The sequence below is a fragment of the Fukomys damarensis genome, unplaced genomic scaffold (genome assembly GCF_012274545.1).
Source record: "Fukomys damarensis isolate Sample0158 unplaced genomic scaffold, DMR_v1.0_HiC HiC_scaffold_13, whole genome shotgun sequence".
Taxonomy (NCBI): domain Eukaryota; kingdom Metazoa; phylum Chordata; class Mammalia; order Rodentia; family Bathyergidae; genus Fukomys; species Fukomys damarensis.
In genome coordinates this window covers 23,391,816-23,418,680 of record NW_022900925.1, presented here as the reverse complement: position 1 = coordinate 23,418,680, position 26,865 = coordinate 23,391,816, and the positions used below count along the sequence as shown (strand labels likewise).

The 26,865-nt window shown below is 37.2% G+C and overlaps 1 protein-coding gene across 19 annotated transcripts in view; it reads right to left on the bottom strand.

Moving 5' to 3' along the window:
- Positions 1–22,520, bottom strand: part of Synrg (synergin gamma) — a 61,724-nt gene extending 39,204 nt beyond the window's left edge. For 7 of the 19 annotated variants that reach the window (XR_780762.2, XM_010626809.1, XM_010626812.1 and 4 more), the window contains exons 1-11: positions 22,483–22,520; positions 17,842–17,963; positions 14,751–14,881; positions 13,649–13,754; positions 12,980–13,091; positions 9,625–9,927; positions 8,458–8,691; positions 7,389–7,466; positions 5,962–6,158; positions 4,989–5,240; positions 2,377–2,510 (exon numbers count right to left, since the gene is read on the bottom strand). Coding sequence is in view for 18 of the 19 variants with exons in the window: in XM_010626809.1 (XP_010625111.1) it covers positions 2,377–2,510; positions 4,989–5,240; positions 5,962–6,158; positions 7,389–7,466; positions 8,458–8,691; positions 9,625–9,927; positions 12,980–13,091; positions 13,649–13,754; positions 14,751–14,881; positions 17,842–17,963; positions 22,483–22,519 (1,706 nt within the window). In the remaining variant the exon portion in view is untranslated. The remainder of the gene's footprint in view (positions 1–2,376; positions 2,511–4,988; positions 5,241–5,961; positions 6,159–7,388; positions 7,467–8,457; positions 8,692–9,624; positions 9,928–12,979; positions 13,092–13,648; positions 13,755–14,750; positions 14,882–17,841; positions 17,964–22,482) is intronic. The other 12 variants (XM_010626825.1, XM_010626821.1, XM_010626823.1 and 9 more) reach the window with 6 other exon arrangements.
- Between the last annotated feature and the right edge of the window lie 4,345 nt (positions 22,521–26,865).

Below are 26,865 nucleotides of genomic sequence, written 5' to 3'. Positions count from 1 at the left end.
GAGTATGTAGAACCCACAGAAATGGAGGGCTGACTATACATTTAAGGATGAATCATAAGAGAACTTTAACCAATAATATAAATACCCAGGCATGGTGGCTCACATCTGTAATGCCCAGCACCGGGAGGCTGAGGAAGGATGATCCTAAGTTCCAATCCTGCCTCAGCAACTCAACAAAACCATCTAAACAAAACAAAACCTGAAAAGACTGGTCAGGTAGCTCACTGTGAAGGCCCTAGGTTCAATCCTCAGTACCAAAACAAAAACAAGTAAAAAAACAAAAAACAAACAAACAAAAAAAGCCAAGAAAACACCTAAGTTTCTCTATGATAGCAAAGGGTTTCTGCTCCTGTATTTCTCACGCCTTACCCCAGTGATGCCTGGCATCACTTAGTAGATGCTAAGTATCTATGTGCTGAATAAACAGGTGAATAATCAGTCTGGATTTATAGATATAAGCAGAATATTTTCAAGAAAAACAGGGAAATAGTTGAATCAGAACTCTAAAAGGAACATATGCGAAAAATGGCTGCAATGATTGTATATGCAAATAAACAGAGATAATACCAAACAAGATTGCTAGTAGTTCATACATCTCAGGGCTGGTCATCATCTTAAAATTTTCTATCCCCTCAATTTTGACTTCATCTACTGAAAGAGATTTTCATCTGAGGACTGAACCATTAACTGATGATTTCAGTTTACAGCCCTCATATAATGACATATTCATCCAACAAAGCTTTACTAGTTACATTTCATGGGCTAAGCACTGCATATGAAAAAAATAGTCAAGAAAACCAGTAATTACAATTAGGACGTTGATATTCACAAGGTACTATGAGAGTAGAGAAGGAGGACCTTTAATTTACTTGAGGTAGGGACTGCTGGGAAGAGGCTAGGAAAAACAGCTGAGTTTTACAATGGAACAAAGAATCATAAAGAGAAAACAGAACATAAAAAGGCCAGAAACTTTAAAGTATATGGTCAGTTTGGTCATTTGTGGCATAGAGTAGAAGTTGACAGAGTAGGCAGGAGCAAGGTCACATATAAGCTTTCTTCCATAAGAAGCAGAGCTGACAAAGTTGATGGTGGTAAAGGAGAGAGGGTGAAGAGCCAAAAAGAAATATGTTTCTAATTTGGTGACTACATAAGGTGATACCAATGACCAAAGAAAGGAATGATTTAAAAAATTTTTATTTATCTTTGAGCAGGAAAGAAATTTAATTTCATGCAATGAATTTGAGATATCTTGTGTCATTCAGATAGGAATAGTTAGGTAACAGCATTACATACAAATTTTGCTCAAAGTAAGAGATGTGGAACAGAAACACGCGTCTATGAGGTTAACAATTCATGTGCTGGTGCAATGGTGCTGGACATCCGAGTACTGTACAGTCATATCTTTTGACGTTTCTTTTAAGGAGTGCTGACACATGTCTGATGCATTTCTAACACCAGAATATGTTTTCCTCACTTGTAGTTCTCTATCATATGCATTCCTTAGATCTTAATGTGAATACAGGGAAGTGAGGATCAAGAAACAATAATTGGGGGCTGGGCAGTGGTTCTGCTGCCCACCTCGCAAGCAACAAGATCTGCCCCCACCAAAAAAAAGAAACAATCAATTGGAAAACAAAACAAAAAACAAACAAAAAGGAACAATCAATTGGGCTGGGGACTTAATTAATTGATTAAAATGGAACAGGAGAAAAACTACGGAAACAGGAACCTGAGAGAAGGATATTCTAACAGAAATAAATCTCGAAATGAAGCCAAATCATATTGCTTACCAAAAGCCTGTATGTTCCACTGTGTGGAAGTATTTAAATACTTAAAAAGAAAAAGATGAAAAGGTGTCAATAATGTACTGATCCATTCAGTTAATTGGAGGCTAAGCTAGTACTTAGGGAAATACAACTGTTTATGCAAACAAAGAGAAATCTGAACATTAAAAGCCACTAATGTCAGACATGACACATAAATAAGCAGAATTGTGAGCTATGATTTCTGTGAAATTTTAGTACATTTTAGCACATTATCAAATTATATGCTTTGCCTAAAAAGCTTTTCAACAGTTGAAGTCCTAGATCTAGTACTAGAACATATAGCCATCACTGCACAGATGTATGTAACTATAATAAATCAGGTTTAGTACAGACAAAAAAAAAATCAGGTGTGCACTTAGAGGAAATGTTAGGGTCTAAATTTTAAGGTGGACAAAGAGCAGAAAAGTTCAAAGAGTAAAAGTCTGACTAGACGGAAAAATCAAGGAAAGTATTAGAGTGAAAGGTCTTAATTCCTCTTATTTATGTGTAGGCTGACACCCTTCCCCCAAAAGATTAAATATAACGGTAAACATGTTCAACTCTTTTATACCTGTTTGCATGCTGGGAATTATTTGTTTTTGAAGAAGCAGGAACCTCTTGGAAGTCAGTGAATGAATCATCAAGAGATCCTGACTTAGAAGCATCTTGAAAATCCTGGAAATCATCATCTTCTGGCTTTCCAACCTAAATTGAGAGAGACATTTACTTAGACAGCATCAAACTGATAAGTAAAACAACAAATTTCCAGCTGTCAACTCAAAGACTGCCTTTTACATTTTTCAATGTAAGAACTTTTTTTTTTTTTTCCAATGCTAGGGATCAAAACCAAAGGACTTTGCATGCTAGGGAAGTGCTCTACCACTTAACTACACCTGCAGCCCAGAAGAATACCTTTTAGATATAACATTAACTCAGGTGCTTAAAGTGGAAATCCTATTTGCATTTTCAGATACTCTGATAACAAGAGGAAAAAACTGGCTTAACTCATTTCCCATTTAGAAAAAAAAAAGCATAACTTACTGCGAGCATTCATTTTTGGGACAAAAGGGAAATTGAAGAAGCCAGACTGTACATTAAAAAAAAACTAGTTGATTTGCATTTTATGCATATCATAGATTACAAAAGTGACAGAGGGGGCCAGGGATTTAGCTCAGTGGTTCTGCCACCTGCCTCTCAAGTGCAAGGTCCCAAGTTTGATCCCCAGTACCAAAAACAAACACAAGTGACAAAGGTACATTATAACCAATTATATATATGTATAAAGTAAACAGTGAAACACTGATTCCTAAACTCATGCTGTTGAAAAGAGTACAGTTGACAAATCCGTTTTACAGAACAAGCTTTTTCTATATTGTTCTGTACTTTAAAAATATATAATTGTGGGGCTGGGGATTTAGCTCAGTGGCACTGAGCCTGCCTCACAAGTGAAAGGTTTTAAGTTAGATCCCCAGTACCAAGGTGGGTTGAGGGGAGATGTAATGAGTCACAGATAGCTTAAGCAGTACAGGTGAATCTATTTCACTCATTTTAATGACTAATTTACCAATGCATGGATGAATTGGTACTTATTTAACATTTTTTCCTTCTGATGTACATTTAGCTATTTCTAATGTTTTACCCCAACATTGTTACAATATACTTAGTAAGTATTTGCTAATTTGAGACACTATTTCTGGTGGATAGATTCCTAGAAATAAAGCAGCACTCTGGGATGCTGAGGCAGGAAGATCACAAATCTGAGGCTAGCCTGGGAAATAGAGCAAGTCCTGGTCTCAAAACAAAAATTAAAAAACAGGCTGGGGTCCAGGGATTTAGCTCAGTGGTGCTATGCTGCCTGCCTCGCAAGTGCAAGGTCCCAAGTTCAATCCTCAGTACCAACCCCCCCCCAAACAAAACAAAACAAAACAAAACAACAACAAAAAAAATCAGGTTGGGATGTAGCACACTGAAAAAGCTCTGGATTCAATTACCACTACTTAAGAAAGTTGTTTTGCAGTATATTAGTCATTTACCCTATATATTTTCATTGATAGAAAATACTATACACTTGGGCTGGGGATTTAGCTCAGTGGTTCTGGCACCTGCTTCACAAGTGCAAGGACCCGAGTTTGATCCCTGGTACCAGAAAAAAAGAAAAAAAAAAAAAAAGAAAGAAAGAAAGAAAAAAGAAATATACACTTAAAAAAAATTTTTTTTTTTTGCTAATCTAAGAAGTGAAAAATGAACTGGAGTATTTTAATTTTGGGTTTAGCAATTTCCTCAAAAGATACAACCTAAGCATTTAAATTTATTGTTTCAAATTTAAAATGTACACACTATAAACAGCTATAAAATTCTGCACCTAAAACTCAGATTTTAATGCTTAAGAAAACTTCATAATTTTATTTATTTTTTTTTTTTGCTAATCTAAGAAGTGAAAAATGAACTGGAGTATTTTAATTTTGGGTTTAGCAATTTCCTCAAAAGATACAACCTAAGCATTTAAATTTATTGTTTCAAATTTAAAATGTACACACTATAAACAGCTATAAAATTCTGCACCTAAAACTCAGATTTTAATGCTTAAGAAAACTTCATAATTTTATTTTATTTAGTTATCTATTTTTGAGACAGGGTCTCACTACGTAGTTGAAACTGACCTGGAACTCACTATGTAGCCCAGACTGGTCTCGAACTCACAGTGATCCTCCTGCCTTAGCCTCCCGAGTGCTGGGATTACAGGCATGCGCCAACACGCCCGGCAAACTTCATAATTTTATTTTATTTATTTATTTTTTTGATTTTTTGAGACAGGGTCTCACTATGTAGTGAGACTGACCTGGAACTCACTATGTAGCCCAGGCTGGTCTCGAACTCACAGTGATCCTCCTGCTTCAGCCTCCGGAGTGCTGGGATTACAGGCGTGTGCCCCCACGCCTGGCCTAATTTCATAATTTTAAATAATGAAAAGTTAAATTTTGTAATGTTTTAATACTTTTTTCTTATTTTTTTCTGGTGTTGGGGATTAAATTTGGAATTTGTGCATGCTAGGCAAGTGCTACATCACTGAGCATCCCCCCAATATTGTTCAATAAAATCACAAATGTTCATTGCAATCCAGCAGTATGAACACAAGTTGTCCAGATGCACTTTCAGGGGTTATTATACAGTTTTCCCACTTACCTGATTTGTTGGGTAAGGTGGCATGAAGCCACTGGAAGCTGGGGCTGCAGCTCCACCCACTGGTCCAACAAGGTTAATGCCCACGACTGGCTGTCCAAGGCTGAGAGGCATGGAGCCTGCTGCAGGAGCCGAAGGTATCACAGTGGGCTGACTCACAGGGGCAGGCAGAGTCATAGGAAAGCCACTTAAGGTTGGAATAGGAGCTGCTGGGAACTGAGTTAAAGCATCAGGACTGATGGCAGGAACACCTCTCTATACAGAACAGGAGGAAAATGGAACCATTTTAGGTGACTGCATGCCACAATCTAAATCTGGTAGAGAGGCCTAAACATAAAATCTTTATAGTTTTCCATCATTTTTTTTGGTTTTGTTTTGGTACCAGGGATCAAACTTGGGGCCTTGAGCTTGTGAGGCAGGCAGTGGAACCACTGAGCCAAATCCCCAGACCAAAATCTTAGTTTTCAAATTGTTTCTACTGACTCTTTTTCTGATTGTCAAAATTTGATGAGAAAAAAAAGTAACTAGGATAATGCACATCTAGTACTTAGCAAAGAAGTGGCCAACACATAGTAATTCTGACAATGTGTCTCTCTGACAAGTTTGCTTAATTTTCTATACTCAAATAATTTAATTTTATAATATAAGAAGAATTGCTATCAGACTGAGAATACTTTATGTCTAAGGAATTTTAAACAGGACTCTAAAAGGGCAGAGAGAATAATTTCACCTATTTCTAACTTTTAAGTTTAAAAGGCATACAGCAAGGCCAGAGAATGATAGTATATTAGTCTTTAAACAAAAGAATAATTCACCAGTATGTGCATCAAATAACTATATTTTTGAAGTATTGTATCCCCCCAAATAATCTAAAATTTAATGTACAATGTTAATTTATAAGACTGTAGTTAAAAAAGGATTCATATTCTTTCAATTAATATTAAAAGTTATTTGATCTAATTTAAACATTGTCTACCTGTGTTACTGCTATCATGGCAAGAACAGTATAAAGTTCTTCCTTCGTAAGTTTTCCAGGTGTAGTTCGATTAGCTAAGGCCCATATCTGTCCAAGAGTTTCCCTGGGAAGTCCAGATGACATCAGAATGGGATAAAGTTTAGCAGTATCTATTCCAGTTGGAGTCATTGTAGTTTCTAGAATTTTCTTATAGGCATCTATTAAAGGAAAGAAATGTAAATATATTGTTAGTAATTAGTACTTTCATCGTTGTTGGTATAAAAAAATAATCTTCAATCAGATTGCTGTAATGGAACTTAAGGCACATCTGGGAGCTTGGTTTGTTTCTGTTCTGCTGGTTTTTGGAGGCAAGGTCTCACTATGCAGTCGAGGCTGACCTCAAACTTACTATGTAGCCCTTGAACTTGATCCTTCTGCCTCAGCCTCTTGAGTGCTGGGATCACAGACATGCATCACTATGCCCAGACATATCAGGATTTAACTTGCTGTAAAGAAACTGAAGTGGAACTATCCAGCAGACAATTAGGATCTCGAGCTCAGAGGAGAGGTGGGAGTCTGTCCTAAAGAGAAGAATTTAGGAGAGAGTCTTGAAATTCACTAGAAGACTGCAACAATGTTTTACAATTTTATTAATTTTTCTGGATAAAAGCAATAATAATATTAAGATGGAGGTGGGTATAAGCAGATACAGTACTGTACTTTGAACTTCAAAAGAGAAGAATCTGTGGAGTAATGATGGTGGAAAAAGCTTGATAACAGCAATGGGAAATAAGATTTATACCAATACCACCTTTTTTTTGCCTAATGAATCAAAGGTTATGGGAGCAAACACCCTTGAAGAAGGTGCTTTGGAAATAGTCTTCAGGAAAAGATCTGACGGCAATTAAGGTGAGGAAGAAGAGCCAGTGTTTGAAAACAAGGAGGGACTATTGGTGAGTTTTTCACAGTAACACAGGATTTCCAAGCAACAAGGTGGGAAAGGCTGTTAAAAAAAAAGGTTGCAATAAGCCAGGCATGGTGGTGGACACCTGTAATCCCAGCACTTGGGAGGCTGAGGCAGGAGGATGGCCCTGAGTATAGCATAGGCTACACAGTGAGTTCAAGGCCAACCCGAACTACATAATGAGACCCTGTCTTAAAAGATAATAAAATAGGATAAAAAAGAAATCTTCTAGAAATAAAGATATGTGATGGTCAATAAAATATTAAAGCAAAACATTTCTTCTGCATTTATGTAATTATTTTATAAATGAGGCGCTCCTAAACACCAGATCTATTTGATTTCCTATACTCTTCAAAAGAAAAAGTGACACTACCTTTTGTATATTTTGTAACCAAAATAGTTAAATATAGCTACATCTATAATATTTAAAGCAAAACATCCAGATGGGAATTCTGGGCAGTGTAAATTTTATTTTTTTCTTTACCTGGAACCAAACTCTCATTGTAGATCCAGGGAGGCATTCTGGGCTGAACGGGATCTTGTGAGGGAAATACTCCCACACCTAGAAAATAAAGAATATTAAAAGCATATAATGGCCCATGCAGAAGATGAGGAAATCACATTGAGTCATGGCTTTTTATAAAGAATAGCACTGGCTTGAGACACTAGGAAAAAGTCACCAATACACCTAAAATAAATGGTTTCTAAACAACTTTGGTGCAGTAACTATCTCAAGAGTAAATTAAACTGTAATATACTAAAACAACATCCTGAATCATGTAAGGCTTGCACCATTTCAAATGAATTACAAATTAAAGGAAAAATATGACAGTGGCTTAAAAATTTTAACTGTCCAAGCTTCATATGCAGTTTTTAATTATGCTTCTTTGCAAAGTTTGACTTAAAAAAATCCTGGACATGACATTGCTACGTTAATTGTATTTTTTTGTCCAGTAAAATATCATCCAGAAGTTTGGCTTTAGGGCACCCACATTCTAATTCATTGCTACAAACGGAATTTATAAAATTTGGATTTGTTTGTTTGTTTGTTTGTTTGTACTAGGGATTGAACCTAGGGTCTCACACATGCTATGCAAGTGCTCTACCACAGAGTTCCTCCCCAGCTCCCAAATTGGGAATCTTAATAGGCAATAACGTATATGATTTATTTCAGGGAAAGCAAATCCATACTCTGATTGGTGACTTTTCCAGTTACATTTGAAATGTTCAACTTTATGGAAGAGCAGAAAGTGTAAGGGGGAAGAAAAGAACACTTGTAAAATAAGAGAAAAGGAAATTTTAAATCAGGAATGATTCTGATGAAGAGAACTGATTATCAAAATCACTTTTGAAAAGGAATAATATAGTGTGTTGTAAAAATTCAGAGCAAAATCTTAGGGGTTAATTGGAGAAAGGATTGCACTGAATATATTTTAAGCAAATCTTTCATTAGCAAAATCAAGCAGCATTCATTTTGAGATTAATGCTTAAGGTGTTAGCATTTGAGCGACATTTGGTTAAACAAATTTTTGCTGAATGATTCATGAGCTCACCACTCTCTTCAATTGACAGGTTTTGGTCTGAAGTCTTTTCTGCCTCTGTAGTGGTGGCACCATTTACACATTCATCTACAGCAACCCCATTATTGGCCGTTAGACTGGGTTGGTTCTTACTGGAAACTTGGCCCAGGGCTTTGTGCCCAACTTCAGATGTATTTAATTTAATTTGTTCCTGCCCAGATGTACTTATGTCACAAGATACTAGTAGCTTCTCCTCCAAGGGTGGGCCTAAACAAACAGCATGAAGAATTACTTGTATATAAATGCATATTTCTAATCTTTTAAATCACCTCTTTGCCACCCATATTCTAAGGGGAAGGCCCTGCCACATATAATAATCCAAGAACTACCCATTTGAATAGGACTTGAGAGACTAGAAATTTCGGAGAACTCAAATGTAATTATCTACTCTTATTCTCAAGAATTCTATATAGTAGGTAGAATAGTGCAGTGGAAGGAGCACTACAATGGAAACCTGGCAATCTACAAAATATAGAACTTTCACTAATTGCTGGGGAGGCCTCTGGCAGTTATACCCCGGGGTCTGTTTCCAAATCTGTTGAATGATAAAGTCTGGACTAAGTACATGGCTGCCAAAATCCCTCCCAGTACTGTGTGAAGACAAAGTATATTGCTGACCCCATTATTTCATAGCTGATAAGAACTGAGATACACAACTGTTTAAGGATTTGTTCAAAGATAAACTGTTAGTAAAGGAACATTCTGGGCTTCTGCCTTACAGGATTATGGCACTGAACCAGAGAGAGCACTTTGTAAAAAAGCTTTTCCAAGCTTGTTTATTCGTAAGAAAATGGTACTGATGATTTTCTCCCAAAAAGAGTTAAGGATGAAGATTGTTTTTAAAGTTACAAGGTAGTTAAATATTTTTAATTTAGTGGCAAAAAGTATTATGCAGTCGCTTCAGCAGGACATATACTATAATTGGAATGATACAGAGTATCAAAAAGTATTAAACTTTTCTGGCATAGGAATACTCTAGAACTTTAAAAAGCTAGACTTTTATTTGGTGGATTTCAACAGTGCTCATACATTCATGTACACGTTTCTTTGTCAACATCACTGTTATTTGTCTACTTATATGAGAAATAAATTATCTTAAAATATCTTAAGAACATTTGCATCAATAATGCTAGGAGTTACCTGCTTTCTGTACATGGTGTGAGGCTGAAGCAGCAGAGAAATAAGGAATTTGCCCAGGGAAGCCATGTAAGGCAAAGGACACTGGAATCTGACCCGGAGGGAGGGGCTGTGGACCAGCCTTCTGTGTGTGCAACTGGCCAAGTGGGGTGGTGGAATGGAAAGACTGAAAGGGCTGGGCTGTGGAAGAAGGCCCACATGTGGGGACGTCAACAGGCCCCTGCATAAAGTCACGGAATTCTTCTTCATCAAGAAAGGCAGGTGATGGGGAGATAGTTTTAGTAGAATGAGATGAGGTAGGACAATCTGCAAAATGGAAAATGGTAATGAAACACACAGAAATGAAAATCAATGGAGAAAAAGAAATTAAGATGTAGTACAGTTTCAAAGAATACCCTGAAGGGCAGGGGATTTGGCTCAGTGGTTCCGTTGCCTGCCTTGCAAGCGCAAGGACCCGAGTTCAATCCCCAGTGCCAAAAAACACCCCCAAAACAAAAAACAATAAAGAATACACTGAAATATGAATAGTGGAAGTGAATAATAACAAGTAACAATAGTCAAGTGGAATTATACAACACATGCAAACCATTTTGATATTTACATATAATTTTATACTTTTAAAAAAGGGTTTACAGTTATTTTGCATTTGACTCAAAAACAGAAAAACATAAAACTCAGTGTTTTCTCCTTTCTATTAGGTTAGCACTAATTTCTTTTCCCTAACCAAAACCACTAAAGAATTTATATCTTAGTGGTAACTCCCCCCGCCCCCAGTACTGGAGATCGAACTCAGGACCCTGTGCTTGAGAGGCAGGTGGCGGAACCACTGGGCTAAATCCCTGGCCTGTAATTTTTTTTTTTTTTTAATCCAAATGTTCTGTTTATCTGGATAATGCTTGCTGAAACCAAAGTAGTGCTAATTCTGGCCTGTAATTTTTTTTTTTTTTAATCCAAATGTTCTGTTTATCTGGATAATGCTTGCTGAAACCAAAGTATGTATACTAGATATAAGAAATCTAACAATATGTTGCTGACTGCATTTTGGACAGATATATTCTCTGATATTTAAATTTAATTACTTAGTAAGAAATTCAGTAACAAATAATGTACCATGTAATTTCCATATACCATGGTCCATATATTTTGAATAGATCACATTTCAGTAAAGTTATCATATGGGAAAATGAATATTATAAGAAAAGATAAGAGCATTAAACATATCAAGGTGATATTTTCTTGTGAAATGCGTACCACAAAGTACTGAAACAACTCAAGTCAGTTTAAGAAAATCCTTCATGACTGAGAACTATATTTAATAGCATTTTGGCACTAAATAACACAAATATCACTGTGGCTTTTTCTGTTAGACGTGAGACTCACTCATATGAGATTCACTTCAATAAACTTGCCCTATAGGGGCTACATGTTTTTTGGTTGTGGTACTAGGGATTGATACCAGGGTCTCTGCACTGAGCTACATCCCCAGTACCCTGTTCCCCTTCTTAAAATTTCGAGACAGGGTCATGCTAAGTTGCTACACTGCCTAGAGTGGGCTCAAATTTGTGATCGTCCTGGCTCAACCTCACAGAATGCCTGGATTATAAACATGCATGACCCTGCCGGCCAGCTTTAACACAAAGCTCATTAATATTACTTTAATTACTCATTTTATTACTCATTGCTTCTCCATAACTACTTTATATTGCTTTAGTATTTACTAAAGTCTCATGTTCCTTGGGACGTTTTTAAAGAAATAGCTATCATCTGAAAAATAAGTACCACATACTAATACCACTCCTTAGAATCAATAAAATAAAATCCAGAAGTATTGAAATTCTATAAAAGATACAAAATAAATATGCAAAATTATTGGTCATTAATTTTATTTGAAAAAGAAAAAGCCATGCCACAATGAATCTCAGACCTCCCAACAATGCTTACAAATGCTCTTGATTTAGATTCTTGGCTACTTTGAATATTTTTAAAGTGGACTCAAGGTCCATTTTATAATACAATGCAAAGTACTATTTATTTATTTATTTAGGTACCAGGGAATCGAACTTAGGCAAAGTACATTTTATATTCCAATAATATAAAGTATATTTAATAATCCAATATATAGCAAATGCTAAATCAGCTTTCTTTGCATTTGGGTGGAATTATATTAATTCTATGTGGTATATATTTTGGCTTATAAACTCTTGCAACTATATATGTATGATTAATCAGAAACAAAAATTAATATAATAAATATAGTTTATGTATTCAATATCTTAAGATAAAAAGTCTATGGGAGAAAATTAAAAGATATCTATGGTGTTAAAAGGGTTAGAATTTTTTTCTCTGCTTTAGGGCTAGGATTAAGACCCTAAATGGAGAAGCTCTGAAATCTTCTTGGGGATGTTTCAGATCAATCCTTTTCTATCTTAACATGAAGTTGTCAACTAGAAATTGTAAACTGCAAATATGTTGATTGAATTCTGGAGATTTGAACCTCAAAGCACCAATTTCTTTTGGGGGGGCAGTTCAGACAGGGTCTTACTATGCAGTTGAGCCTGTCCTTGAATTCACTATGTAGTCCCAAATCTACACTTAGCTTGAAGGAAAAGTTCAGCAATGACTCTTTTTTTTTTTTTTACTTGTGTAAACCATGGGTGATTTTATTTATTTATTTTTTTCCTTTTTATTTGAGTTTGTTGGTACATTTTAGGTATATAATACAGTTACATTCATTATTGGGATCTTGTACCTTTACATGACAGGTCTTGGTTCTTATTTTTCACCCATGTCCCTGTCCTCCCTTCACCCCCTCATCCCCTGCCCATTTACTAACACTTTATTTCCATTTTCTCACATTTTTTTCTTTTCCCTTATTACCTTTCCCCTACCCTTCCCACTTTCCCTACACCTTTAGCCCTTTTCTTCCTATTTCACATTGTTAATTATCTCATTAGGATCTTGTACTGTTACAGTTTTTCATACCACAGAAACTATTCGGTATTTACACACGTGTGACTTATTTATTTCACTGAAGAGTATATCCTCAATATGTACCCATTTACCTATGAATGAATCTTTTGACACAACGACTCTTTTGACACAAGTAGTGGTCAAATTGGTGCTTTGAGGTTCACATCTCCAGAATTCAATCAATATATTTGCAGTTTACAATTTCTAGTTGACAACTTCATGTTAAGATAGAAAAAGATTGATCTGAAGCATCCCCAAGAAGATTTCAGAGCCTCTCCATTTAGGGTCTTAATCCTAGCCCTGAAGCAGAGAAAAAAATTCTAATACATGAGGACTATAAACCAATTTCTAAGAAAAAAATTTTAATGCCTTTTAAAATTAAAAATACCTGGTTTCTTAGGGTGTGATGCTGGAGTAGGGTGCATTTTAGCATCTCGGGAAAATCCATCTAAGTTTCCTTTGATAGCTTCCAAAGCATCATCTCTACTCTTCTCTCCTGTCTAAGAGACAACAAAAATGTATTTCTTTATTTACCTCTCATTTTGTTCCAAAGCCTCTCAAGTTAAATGAAAAGCACAGACTAGTGTATTTCCAATTATATACTTCTGATGAATTCTCCAAATCAGAAAGACACTGTTAAGTATATAAAGCAAAGGCATAAAATGACACCCTAGAGAATATAAGACTATTAAATGAGCCAATACTTAAGAGGATAGGGCTTTCTGATGTTAAGTGTTCTGTTAGGGTTCCAACAGAAATCCATTTCATATCACTAAATTTAAGATTAATGTTTTGCAAGAAAAAGATTATAAAGTTTGCCATGGTAGCAAAAAAAAAATTGAGAAGTTAATGGCTGATGTCTTATTCTTATCAACAACAGAACATATTTACAGAAAGAGAGAAAGCTTTCGCTTAGGACGTGGGTAAACGAAACTGAAGAAAATCAATCATAGCCTGAGCTTGGGCTGGCACCTCAGTGATAAAATTCACTGAATGAGTGAGAGGAGGCTCCCCCAGGGTGTGTGTTTCAGGAGGGGAGAGATGGTGCACACATTACCTTGGGTTTTACACTACTCAGAAGTCTGAGCTTTTGCTTCTGCTCTTCAAACTGGCGTCTTTTTCTTTCTTCTTCTAAGAGTTTTTGCTGTTGCTCAAATCGTTTTCTGAAGGAAAAGCAATCCAATAAAGATGCAGCTTCAGGGATTAAAATATTTAGATTTTTTCTAAGAGTTTTGGCAGTACCATCTTGCATTTCTAGAACTATAACCTTCACTACTAATTATGTTTAATTTTCTTATGACAATGTTTTTTGGCTGTATTAATTCTAAAATATTGGAAATGAGCCTAAAATTATTTAAATTATGGATATGTATTGATTTTTGTATCTAACTTGCAAGGGAGAAAACTTGCAAAGTAATGTCAAAATTAGAGAGGCAGCCGGGCATGGTGGTGCATATTAGAAATGACCAAAAAAAAAAAAAAAAAAAAAAAAAAAAAAAAAAGAAATGCCAATATTCAGAAGGCTGAGGCAGGAGAATCGAATCTTGAGTTTAAGGCCAGCCTGAATTACATAGTGAGACCCTATCTCAAAACGAAACAAAAGCTCAGTGAGACAGATACACAGAAACACATTGTTTCCATATAAAAAAAAGTTTTCCTTGGAAGGCAGTGTCTACAGGAGAAAGAGTAAATCTCTGACAACCAGGGGCCTGCATTCCAGTCCAGGCTTTGCTGGTAACCATGTAACATGGACTGACAAGTCATTTCATTTCTCTGGACCTCACTTTCCCTAGATGTCTGAAGTATGAGATCTCTAAGCTCCTTTTTGGCTCTAAACTTCTAATAGAGGCATATTAAAGAGTTTTAAAAGCAACTTGACTATATTGTTTTTTTGTTGTTGTTGTTGTTTGTTTTTTTTTTTGAGACAGGGTCTTACTATATAGTTGAGACTGATCTGGAACTCACTATGTAGCCCAGGCTGGTCTCTAACTCACAGTGATCCTCCTGCCTCAGCTTCTCGAGTGATGGGATTACAGGTGTGTACCGCCATGCCCAGATTGACTATATTGGTTTTAAATCTGCATTTAGAGAACATTTAACAGTTATAAAATAGTTGTTATTATATATCTGTTATCCTTTGAATCCTGAAGGTCTCTTACTGCTGCTCTTCAGCAAACTGCTTCTGCATGTCTGGAGTATACTGGGGGCCTGGAGGACGCATGCCCAGGAATGGCGCTTGTCCCAGGTAAGGCATTCCTGCTGCCGGCATTGGGCCCATTGGTATCCCTGCCTAGAAGAAACAAAGACTTAGAAAATCAATTTTTCCTTTTAATTATAACAAAGAAAAATGCAACTTGCACAAATTATTTCTTCATATGAGGAAACTGTTATGATACATTCTAGCAAAAGATTTAAAGATTAAGCTAAAACTAGAAATCTCTTAATATCTTGCCTTTTCAGTGTCTCAGAAGTGACCACTGCTAATAGTCTGAGGGGTGTGTGTATGCGTGTAAAACCTTCAAGCTGTGAATGGAAGCATGTACATACTTACATTTCTGTGAGCTCACTAATCCACAAGCTTTGAGAAGTATCATATCTAATATGCCTTTGTATTTTCTTTTTTTGGTACCAGGAATCGAACTAGAGTCCTCATACTTGCAAGGCAGGTGGCGGAACCACTGAGCTAAATTCCTAGCCCTGCCTTTGTATTTTCTAACAATACACAAGATCCTGGCATATGTTGGTTATTCTACAAATGATTTCCCAATATGTATGAAAACATTTTGATGTTCACTATCATAGGCCTGATATCCACTCTTACACTAAATAAAGTTTACTGACACATCCAGAAATAACTGTGGCACAATAGCTTATCACACAATCTGTATTTTAAAAAAATGATGATTAAAAACAATAATAATGGCTACTATTCACTGAGTAAAAATTCTTTTATTCCTCAGCCTTCTCCCTGAAAGGTTCCCTTTCTGTCCTGGATGCTTCCTGAAACTCTCATGTGTAGTCAATTCCATGGTGTGTTCTCCTAGTTTTTATTTTATTTTTTTGGTTTTTTGAGACAGGGTCTCACTATGTAGTTGAGATTGATCTGGAACTCACTATGTAGCCCAGCCTGGTCTCAAACTCATAGTGATCCTTCTGCCTCAGCCCCCTGAGTGCTGGGATTACAGGTGTGCGCCACCACACCCGGCTCCTAGTTTTTGTTTTGTTTTGTTTTTGGTACCAGGGATCAAATTCAGAACCTTGCGCTTGCAAGGCAGGCAGGCACAGTGCTGCTGAGCTAAACTGCCACCCCTCCTAGTTTTTAAATAATGTATCTGGATATGAGTTTCCATTTACTTATTCTGACTCTCTGGTATTCACCCCCTTATGCAGTAGTTCCAATATAGTCCCTATGTTGGAGAAATGGTCAAGTGTGGCTAGGTCATAAAAGACACTGAATCTCCTGCCATCATCCCTCAAATCACTTGCTATAGAGAGGTCTATGTGGAACTAGAATGTCACCTAGGAATGGAAGCTGCCAACCAAGTGATTGGGACCCAAGGAGGCAGATCCTCTAACCTCAGTCAAGCCTTTGGAAAATGTAGCATCTTGACTAAAACTTCATAAGACACCCCAAGCCAGAACAACCCAACTAAAGCCACTCCCAATTCCTGCTCACAGTCAAATTGAGGTGTTTGCTGCTATTTTCTCCATCAATTTTGAGAGATAATTTTATAGGATATATCACTCTGGGTTAGAAGATGTTTTCTTTTAGGGCTTGAAATACTTCTTTCCAAGCTCTCCTTGCCTTTAAGGTTTGTGTTGAGATGTGTCTACGTTAGTTCTAATGGGTTTCCCTTTATAGGTGATTTGCTGCTTTTCTCACAGCTTTTGAGATTCTGTTCTTATGTTAGATTTCTGGTATTTTAATTCTGATGTGGTGTGAAGTGTTTTTGTTTTGTTTTGTTTTTTGATCATGGCTATTTGGGGCTCTAAATTCCTTTTTTATCTGTATGTTAAGTTGCTTTTCCACATCTGGTAAGTTTTCTGCTATTACTTCTATAAATAGGTTTTTTTACAATTTAAACTACTAAATTTTGGAGTAACTTACTAGACAGCAACAGATAACTAAATACAATCATGCTTGGATTTATTAGGTTTCCTGAATCTGTGGATTGATATCATTCAACAGTTCAGGAAACTTCTCTGCCATTATGTCTTCTGCTTTACTTTCTTTTTTCTTTCTAGGATTCCAACTAAACATTTATTAGGCTTTCTCATTATATCTTCAAAATCTCTCCCATAGATGGGCATAGTGGCACATACCCGTAATCCCAGCATCCTGGGAGGTTAAGGCAGGGGGGTCTTAAATTCAAGCCCAATGTGGGCAACTTAGCAAGAACCTGCCTCAAAAAAGGAGGCAGGCTGGGAATAGGGATGTGCCCTGGGTTCAGTCACCCGTACTGCAAGCAAAACAAAACCAAAAAACTCTTCTATATTTTCTCCCTTTTAATTTTGTATGCATTCTAGACAGCTTCCCCTGACCTATCTTCAGCTCACTATTTTAGCTATTTCTTGTTTTTGGTACTGGGAATCGAACTCAGGACCTTGAGCTTGTGAGGCAGGCGGAGCTATTTCTAACCTATTAAACCAGACGTAAAATATTTGTTTGTAATGGAGACTGAATCCAGGGTCCTAGCACTGAGCCACCCTGCTCCTTCATGAAATAGGGTCTCATGAAGTTGCTAAATTGCCTAGGCTGGGCTCAAACTTGTAAGCCTCGTACTTTAGCCACCCAGAGTACTGGGATGATAGACAAGATTTCTATTTTGGGGTTACTTTTCAATTTTGAAATTGTTTAAATCTGCTGTGTCACTTTTTATAACTGAATTCTGTGCCAAATATTTCTACCTCAGCCTTAGAGCATGGAAAATGTAGTTTTTGTCTATTTTGCTAATTCCAACAACTCACATTTTTATGATTTTTAATGTGTGCCTAGCATGACTGAAGTGCTGGGTTTGATCCTCACACTGGGGTGGTGGGTGGGGAGAAGCTGGGCCCTTTGGCAATGCCTTTAGTCCCAGTCACTTGGAAGGCTGAGGTTTGAGAATCATTTAAACACAGGAGTTCAAAGCCACCGGGGGCAACATAACAAGATGTCGTCTCTAAATACACAAACAACATAGCTCTGGGTATGTAGACACCTAACAACAAATAATACCAATATGAAGACTCAACCAAAAAGGCAAGTACCTGCATAGCAATTGGTCCTTGGGACATTTGAGAGCTGTAATTCATTCCCATCATGCCTTGCATATTAGGTTGCATGACAGAGACCATAGGAAATCCTTGTTGCTGCATTGGCATCAAGCCTGCTGGAAAACATGAAGACAGTATTAAAATCAATATATTCTGGGTCAGAGATTTAGCTCAGTGGTTCCACCACCTGCGTCGCAAGTGCAAGGACCTGAGTTCGAACCCCAGTACAAAAAAAAAAAAAAATCAATATATGAAGTTTGTTTTCTTAAAACCACAAGTACCTAGGGTTCTTAGTACTTGGACTGAGAGGCTGCACAGTGGGTGGAAAAAGCACAGGTTTCTGATGAGACAGAGTATAAATTGCAACACTCTCATTTACTTAGCTGTATGATCTTAGGCAAGGTACATAATTTCATCTATAAAATGAAGACAATATCTGTTCTATAGAATTTGTATGCACATTAAAAAAAACAACAAGATGGCTTAATTCTGGTACTTTGCCTTCAAGATGGCCCCCAAATATTTTTTCCTAATATTCATATACTTGCACACTGAACTAGTATAACCAACAGGATGTTGTGGAAATGACAGCACTTGCTCTGGGGAAAGCCACTTCTGCGGCATGACAACACACTGTCCTCTGGAGAATCCATGTGGTGAGGAAGTGCCAAAATCAGCATGGCTTTGCCATCCATGTGAATAAGCCATCTTGGCAGCAGAACTTCTAGCCCCATGAAACCCTCAGATGACTGAAATTCTGGCTGACATCTTTACTGCAATCTCATGAGAGGCCTTGAGCGAGAATCATCCACAAAAGCCATTCTGATTCCTCACCCATAGGCACAGTACGAAATATGTTTACTTTCTGAAAATTTGGAGTAAACTGTCATGGAATAGCAGATAACTAATACAGTCACAATGAAGAGCAGGGGCTCTGGAAGCCAACCAGAAGGGCCATTTGCTCACTTTGGGACTGACATGGGACAATTTTCATAACCTCTTTCTAGGCCTTGGTTTCTCATTTGTAAAACTAATATTTAACGTGTCAAAGACATGTTATTTTTCTCCCTTTTCCTAACATGAATAGTATACTACTTGGCATACAGAGTATATGATGCTATGACAGGACTAGTATCTCCAAAGTTACCAATAAAGTACAATATTCTCAAGAACAGAGGAAAATGAATATAGGTACATTTCTTTGGGGATTTAATAAACACTAATGTCTAGCATATGTAAGGCACAGTTCTATATGCTTGGTATATAATACTGAATAAAACAAAATCCTTACATAGCTTGAGCACAAATTTCACAGTATTGTAATTTTGCATTTTATCACGTTACAGTCCTGTTGGTGCTACTGGAACTAGGATTTTTTTTTTTTTGTACAAGGGATCAAACTTGGGTTGTTGTGCTTGCGAGGCAGGTGGCAGAACCACTGAGCTAAATCCCCGGCTCTTAGGAATTATTTTTTTTAATCAAGTTTAAAAAATAAAGATTTGGGAAAATATACCACTTTTATTTTATGGTTTTTGTTTGCTTTCCAGATTACTCACACCTAGCTTAATTTCAGAAGCACAGACATGTACATTTGTAAGTAACAGCTACTACAGGTAGGCTATTTATCCATTCAATCATTTATTTAGGTATTTGAGGGTCTACTCCAAGTTGGGCACTATTCTAGAAATACAGCAGTGAATAAAGTCAGGTATTTGTCCTCATGGAATTTACATTGTAATTGGAGCTGATTTAAAAAACAAGCAGGGCAGGTAGCTCACACCTGAAATCCCAGCATTCTGGGAGGCTATGGCAGGAAGATCATAAATTTGAATCTTGCTTGGGCAACTTGGCAAGACCCTGTCTCAAAATAAAAAATTAAAAAGGCTAGGGCCAGGGATTTAGCTCACTGGTTCTGCCGCCTGCCTTGCAAGCGCAAGGACCTGAGTTTGATATCCGGTACTAAAAATAAAATTAAAAAATAAAAAATAAAAAAGGCTAGAGATGTAGCTCAGTGTGAAGGCCCCAAGGTTCAAATCTTAGTACTGCAAAAATAAAATTAAAATAAAAATTAAAAAAACTACATATCAGAGCCGGGGATGTAGCTCAGTGGTTCCGCCACCTACCTCGAAAGTGCAAGGACTTGAGTTCGATCCCTGGTACCAAAGAAAACAAAAACAAAACCAAAACCAAAAAACACACCAGGTAATGGTTAAGAGCTAGGGTAGGGCTGGGGATTTAGCCCAGTGGTTCTGGCGCCAGTCTCGCAAGTGCAAGGTCCTGAGTACCCTCCCCCCCAAAAAAGCTAGGGGGATTAAAAAAAGTAGGGTAAGGGAGAAAAAGAGTCAAGAAATGGAGCGACTGTTCTTTTATACAGTCAAGTCTTTAATAAAGTCAGACAAGGTCTCACCAACAGGGTAGCATTTGAGAAAGTACCTGAAGGAAGACAGCAACTCATGCAGGTATTTGAAAAAAATATTTCAGATAAAGAACCGCCAAATGCAAAGACCCTGAAGTGTCATGGAGAAGGGAAATGAACAGATTAAATAAAGCCACAGAGGTTTTCTTTCATGTCCTTTGGACCTGAAGTTTTATTTAGTTTAATTGGTTTAATTTTTGAATAGGTAATGTGGGTATTTGTTATGCTATTTAAATGCATAAAAGTGTGTATACAGTAAGGCCAGGTGCAGTAGCGCATGTCTATAATCCCTGCAACTTGGGAGGTGGGGGCAGGAGGCTCAAAAGCCTGAGTACCTTAGCAAGATTCCTTGGCAAAATTTTTTTCAGAATTGTTTCTAAAAGGCTGGGGAGGGGCCAGAGATTTAGCTCAGTTGTTCCACCACCTGCTTCGCAAGCACAGGGTTTGAGTTTGATCCCTGGTACAAAAAACAAAAACAAAAGGCTGGGGAGAAAATAGGGCTGGACAGCACTTGCGTAGCATGTGTGAAATCCTTGGTTCAATCCCCCCCTCACTGCAAAAAAAAAAAAAAAGTGTATGAAGTGAAAAATACGTCTTTTCTCCTGTCTTCTGCTCACGTACTCATGATTTTGTGGCCAGGCCCACAGTTAGTTTCTTGCATATGCTTTTAGAAATGATCTGTGCAAAATTTAAAGCCTTCAAATTATCCAAAAGCTCATTTTAACACACTTTCGTTTTTCTTGAGGTTCGGGAGATTAAACTCAGGACCTTGCACCTGAAAGGCAGGTGGTGGCACCACTGAGCTAAATCCCCAGACACACACTTTCTTTTTAAAACATCTCCAAAACAGTCTCAAAGTCCTGACGAAAAAGTACTGTCCAACCTTGGGATCCCTTCATGTTCAATTTTTTCGTGCCATATGTAGATTTTTTTACTTGAAAGTTTTTAAAAATACAAAATAATGAAGCACACCTGATAATGAATGTGTAACTCCATAATACCTTTTTTTTTTTTGTACCGGGGGTCAAACTGGGGGTCCTTGTGCTTGGAGGCAGGCAGCGGAACCCCTGAGCTAAATCCCCAGCCCATAATCCATAATATCATCTTGAACAAACGATCTCTAACCACTTGCTCTAAATCGGGAACACAGGTAATTACAGACAGCTTAAATAATGCATAAATGTGAACACAATGAAAAGAATACAACTGATCCCTGGAAAAATTTACCTGAAACTCAACCTCCATCACTGATTATAAACGGAGACAAAGTCAGGATGAACTACTGACCATCTGCTACCGAGCCACTCTTTATCTTTCATCGCTGTTGGTAACCTAGGAGTCTGTTTCTTTAACAAGTCTGCCATAACCACTGGCTTTGAGAGAAGGGCCAGTTTCCAGAAGCAGCTTAGCACAGGGGCTGGGGGAAGGATATGCTGGAGAGGAAGAAGTGAGCAGAGAGAAGCACAGAAGAGCAATAGAGTCCTCATTCTTTCCTGAGTGTTGTGTTCCAGCTGCGCACGGTAGAGTTAAGATTATATCCCTTCACTACTATTTCCTCGAAGCCAGAGGTAGAACTGATACTGTTGGGCCTTGGTTCTAAAACCAAAAACAAGTATACTACGTAAAGAAATTTCTCAAAATAAAACAGACTTAAATACTTTAAATCAGAATATGTGATCTCTTTTATGTACAAGAATATTTTGAGACCATACTGCATAGAGAAAATATGGCAGTGTAAACTAACTAGTTCATTTGTTCATTTAACAAACACGTACAGGGCAGCTATTATGTTCCATCAGTATGCTGAGTGCCAGAGATACTGATCAGCATAAACATATATGGCTCCTGCTCTATTGCACTAACAATTTAGGAGAAAACAATTTTTGTTTAAAAAGAGAAAGATATTATTAAGGGAATTACAGCTCATTTCAATTTTATTATCTGAATGTATTTAGTATTCTTGTTGAAAGTCTCCATCTCTAAGGTCAAATAACAATTTTCCTGATATAATTTTTAAGTTTGGGAGAAATGAGAAGCTCTTATTACTCTCAAAATTTAAACACTTTTTGAGAGATTTTAGGAGTAGATGTCATACAGGTTTAAGATTACAGGGAAAATTTACTCTATCTGGCAGCAACAGTACTATTTATCCATTTAATCACTAAGTTTAGAAATATAATACTTAAAAACAAAAGTTCAAAATTTAAGCTTTCACATACTTTGAGAAGGTCTTATTCCACTCGCAACAGGAAACATGAAGCTGAAAACAGAATAAAAACATGTCATAATCTTCACACATACAAAGATTTTAAATAAAACATGTAATTTTTTACATGAACAAAAGAAACGCAGACAGGGCCTGGTTTCTGTTCAGCAGTACAATACTGAGTTGTCCATTACTAACACAGATTAAATATCCAGAGGATGCATGAGCATCAGCATGTCATTGTGGGGGGAAATTTTGGAAAGAGAAGCCAGAAAACCCTGAAATTAGTCCTGACTTTGTCACTGCATGACCTCCCTATTTTCCAATTTGTCCATTCATAAAATGGCAAGGTTACTTTCCGTTCAGTAAATATTTACTGAGCACTACATAAAAAGGACTGAAACAGGTCACAGTCCTGAAGACACACGTGCAACCATGCCATTATACCACAGGATAAATATGCTGCTTTACGTGAAGTCCAAAATACTATTGGAGATGAAAAGAGAAAGATTAATTGTAATGGCTTAGGAAATTTTGTGGAGGTAGTTGAGCTGAGTCTTAAAGGAAATGAGAGGCACGCTACATAGTTTGGGTAAAAGCTCTGAGATTAGAAATCCAGGTATTTAGCAAAATAATTTAAGATTAACTGTAAAATATAGGATTAAAAAACAACCAGATTGAAGAGGGCCTTTAAAATGTTTCATTTTGGGGCCAGGGATTTAGCTCAGTGGTGCCACTGCCTGCCTCACAAGCGCAAGGTCCTAAATTCAATCCCTGGTACCACACACACACACACACACACACAAGTTTTTCATTTTGAATATTATATGACAGATGGAGGGTTTTGTGATAAGTATTTCCATTTTAATAATTTTAAATGCACAATTCAATGGCCTTAAGGAGACTTACAAAGTTGTACAAATAGCACCACTATGTTACAACTTTAACTTCAAAAGGAACTTTGTATCCCTTAAACAATAAAGCCCATTACTCTAACCTCCTACCCCAATCCCTGTTAAACATTGTTTTACTTTTTGTCTCTATAATTTGTCTATTGTAGGAATTGTATGGAAGTGGAATCATACAATACTTGCCCTTTCATATCTGCCTTATTTCACTTAGACAAATATTTTCAAAGTTCATCTATATGGTAGCATGCATTAAATTTTCTGTCTTTTTATAAGTGCATAGTACTACACTTTATGTATAGAGTATAATTTGTTTATCCCTTCACCTTTTGATTGATAATGGGGCTTTTTCCACCTTTTGGCTGATGTGAATACTGGTGCTGTGAAAACTGGTCTACAGTATCTGTTTGAACTCTTTCAGTTCCTTTTGACTATATATCTAAAGTTGTTAAGTAATATAGTACTTCTATGTGTAGTTTTTGAGGAACCGCCCAACTGTTTTCCATAGTGGTTGCACCATTTTCATTCCTACCAGTAATGCACATGGTCCTAATTTCTAATACTTTTTATTTCCTGCTTCTTTAATGATATAGCCACCCTAATAGGTGTGGAGTGGTAGCTCAATATGGTTTTGAGTTGATTCATCTAATGTCAAAGTTTTGAGTACAAGAATGATATGATCAGAAATGTGCTTTAGGAGGTTACTCTGGTTAATCACATGAGGCAGAGAAGACCTGCATGATAAAGAACTAGCTAAAACTACCACGATAATTTCAATAAGACATGAAAGGGTTGTAATTAAAGTAGAAGGTTGGAAAAGAAGAAGCGAATGGAAGATATTTAAAAGGAAGAATCAATAGGTCTTGTTAGGATGGCGAACAGCAACGGAAAAGCAGAGAAGGGCAGCTGCCGGCATGGGGCAGCGTGGCAGGCAGACAGAAAGGTAACTCAAGCTCAGGGGAAGGATCCAAGTAAATCCAGTCAGGCACTGTTAAATAAAGGTTTAAAAAGATTAAGCTCTGGTTGTGAATGAAAAGGCAAAGGCAATATGTACGTCTAGCAAGAAGACAACTAAGGACAGGTTTAGTGAATCCTCACAGCAAAACCTGAGAAATGGTCGTCGAAAACTGTGACCATTAATCTTTTTTTTTCCCATTAAGTTTATTGGTATATTTAAAGCAAACAATACAATTACATTTATCATTGTGATCTTGGACCTTTACATGATATATCTTGTTTGTTTGTTTGTTTGTTTTTTTGGTACTGGTGATCAACCCAGGACCTTGTGCTTTCTAGGCAGGCGGCGGCACCACTGAGGTTCTTATTTTTTCCCCACACCCCTGCCCTCCCTTCACCGGCTTCACCCTTCCGTATTTACGAAGACTTTGTTTCCATTTTTTCCTTTTTCCACATTTTTCCTTTTCCTTTATTGCCTTTCCCCTCCCCTTCCCACTGTGACCATTAAGCTTGACCTGCCAAGTTCATTAGATTAGATTAAGAAATGCACCTAGGTGTTCTGAGTGAGCGATGGAGGCATGATCTGGGGTACTATATATGGTCCCTAGCCTGCTCCTTTCTGGCATTGTTCCCCTGCTCTGCTCCCTGGCCACCATGAAGTCAGCTTAATATGGACTGAATCCCGTCAAATCAGGAGCTAAATTAATCCTTTCCTCCTTAAACTGTGAGTGTCAGGTATTGTGTTCCTCAATGGAAAGCTAATTCAAGAACCAAAGGGTAGGGGAAAGGAAATAAGGGACAACAAAAAATATGAGAAAAGGAAAAAATGAAAACAAAATCTTTGTAAATAGGGGAGGGTGAAGGGGGTGAAGGGAGGGCAGGGACAAGGGGAAAAAATAAGAACCAAGATCTGTCACGTAAAGGTACAAGATCCCAATGATGAATGTAACTGCACTGTATACTTAAAAAGTAACAATAAACTCGCTAAGATTTAAAAAAAAAAAGAACCAAAGGAATTGTTTCCAACTAAGGACCATGTTTGAAGAAGAAACTAGTTGGGCCGGGGATTTAGCTCAGTGGTTCTGTTGCCTGCCTTGCAAGTGTAAGGTCCAAGTTCAATCCCCAATACCAAAAAAAAAAAAAAAAAAAACCCAAAAAAACCCACAAGAAACTACTTACTGGTATCTAATGATATAGAAAAGATAGTCAGAATGAATATTAAGAATATCACTGCTTCTGAGTTTCAACAAGGGAGAAAGATTTGGGGGGAAAATGAATAACAAGATAGCAAGAGATTTGCTTTGAAAAGGAACAGAACTTTGTTGTGTAATATTACAGGGAAATAAAAAGGGGACAAAGGAAAAGGGCACAAATCATGGAATGAGAAGAGGGTAATGTGGAAGTTAAGGATTTCAAGGGGGAGGTTTCTAGATGTTCTCTAGAGAATCTAGTGAAATCTACCTGTCAAATTTATATGCCCTTGCATTTTTCTATTAAGAAGTCCCCCTTCCCAGGAAGAAGGCTAAAAATTAAATTTGAGAATCTCTTGGCTCTAAAGTTTTAATTTTTCAAAACAACTTAAAGCAGTTTACAGAATTCTAGTTGGACATCTACCTCATTGCGTGTTACAGCATTGTACAGGGTCTAGGTCATGAAAATTCTTCTGTTGACAAGCAGGCCTGCACTCTTGAGAGGCCTAAAGAGTGAACAGTTTTCTGAATTACACACAAGAGGTAACAGCTGGATAATGTGTTATTTTTCTTGTTCATCTGTTTTTGAGATGGAAGGAGGGTCTCAATATGTTGCCCAGGCTGGTCTATAGCTCATGGGCTCAAGTACTCTTCCTGCCTCAGCTTTCTGAGTAGCTGGTGTCACCAGGGATATGCCACCACACCTGGCTCTGTTAAGTACATCAAACAGATTGGGGCTGGGGATTTAGCTCAGTGGTTCTGCCACCTGCCTTGTTCAAGCACAAGGACCTGAGTTTGATCCCCGGTACCAAAAAACAAAAACAAACAAACAAACAAAAGCTTAGATTGAAGATGAAATATAGTAGTACTTGGTTTTTAAAGACATTGCTCATATACAAAGATTCATAAATTTAGTAGCAATAAAGGCATTTAAGTAATCAATCTGTCCAGACTTTTCCAAATCATCCTTAAATATTAAAATTAATAGTCTGGTTCAATGGCATAGTAAAAATATAACTGTAGTTATATTTCTTTTCTTCTAACTGTGCCATAAGAAATTATGAATCTATGCAATCTCTTTCACCATTCTGTTTTCCCCGTCAAAAGAGGACGCAGACCTGAAAGTTTGCCAAGCTTCCAACTAAGACAACTATGTAGACAAGAACACATGTTAAAGGTGTATAAAGGTTACTTGAAAAATAAAACAAGCTGGGCATAGAGGCTCATACCTCTAATCCCAGCACTCTGGGAGGCTAAAGCAGAAGGATCCCAAATTCGAGCCCAGCTTGGGCAAATTAGCAATTTAATGAGATCCTGCTTCAAAAAATTTTTTAAAAAGGC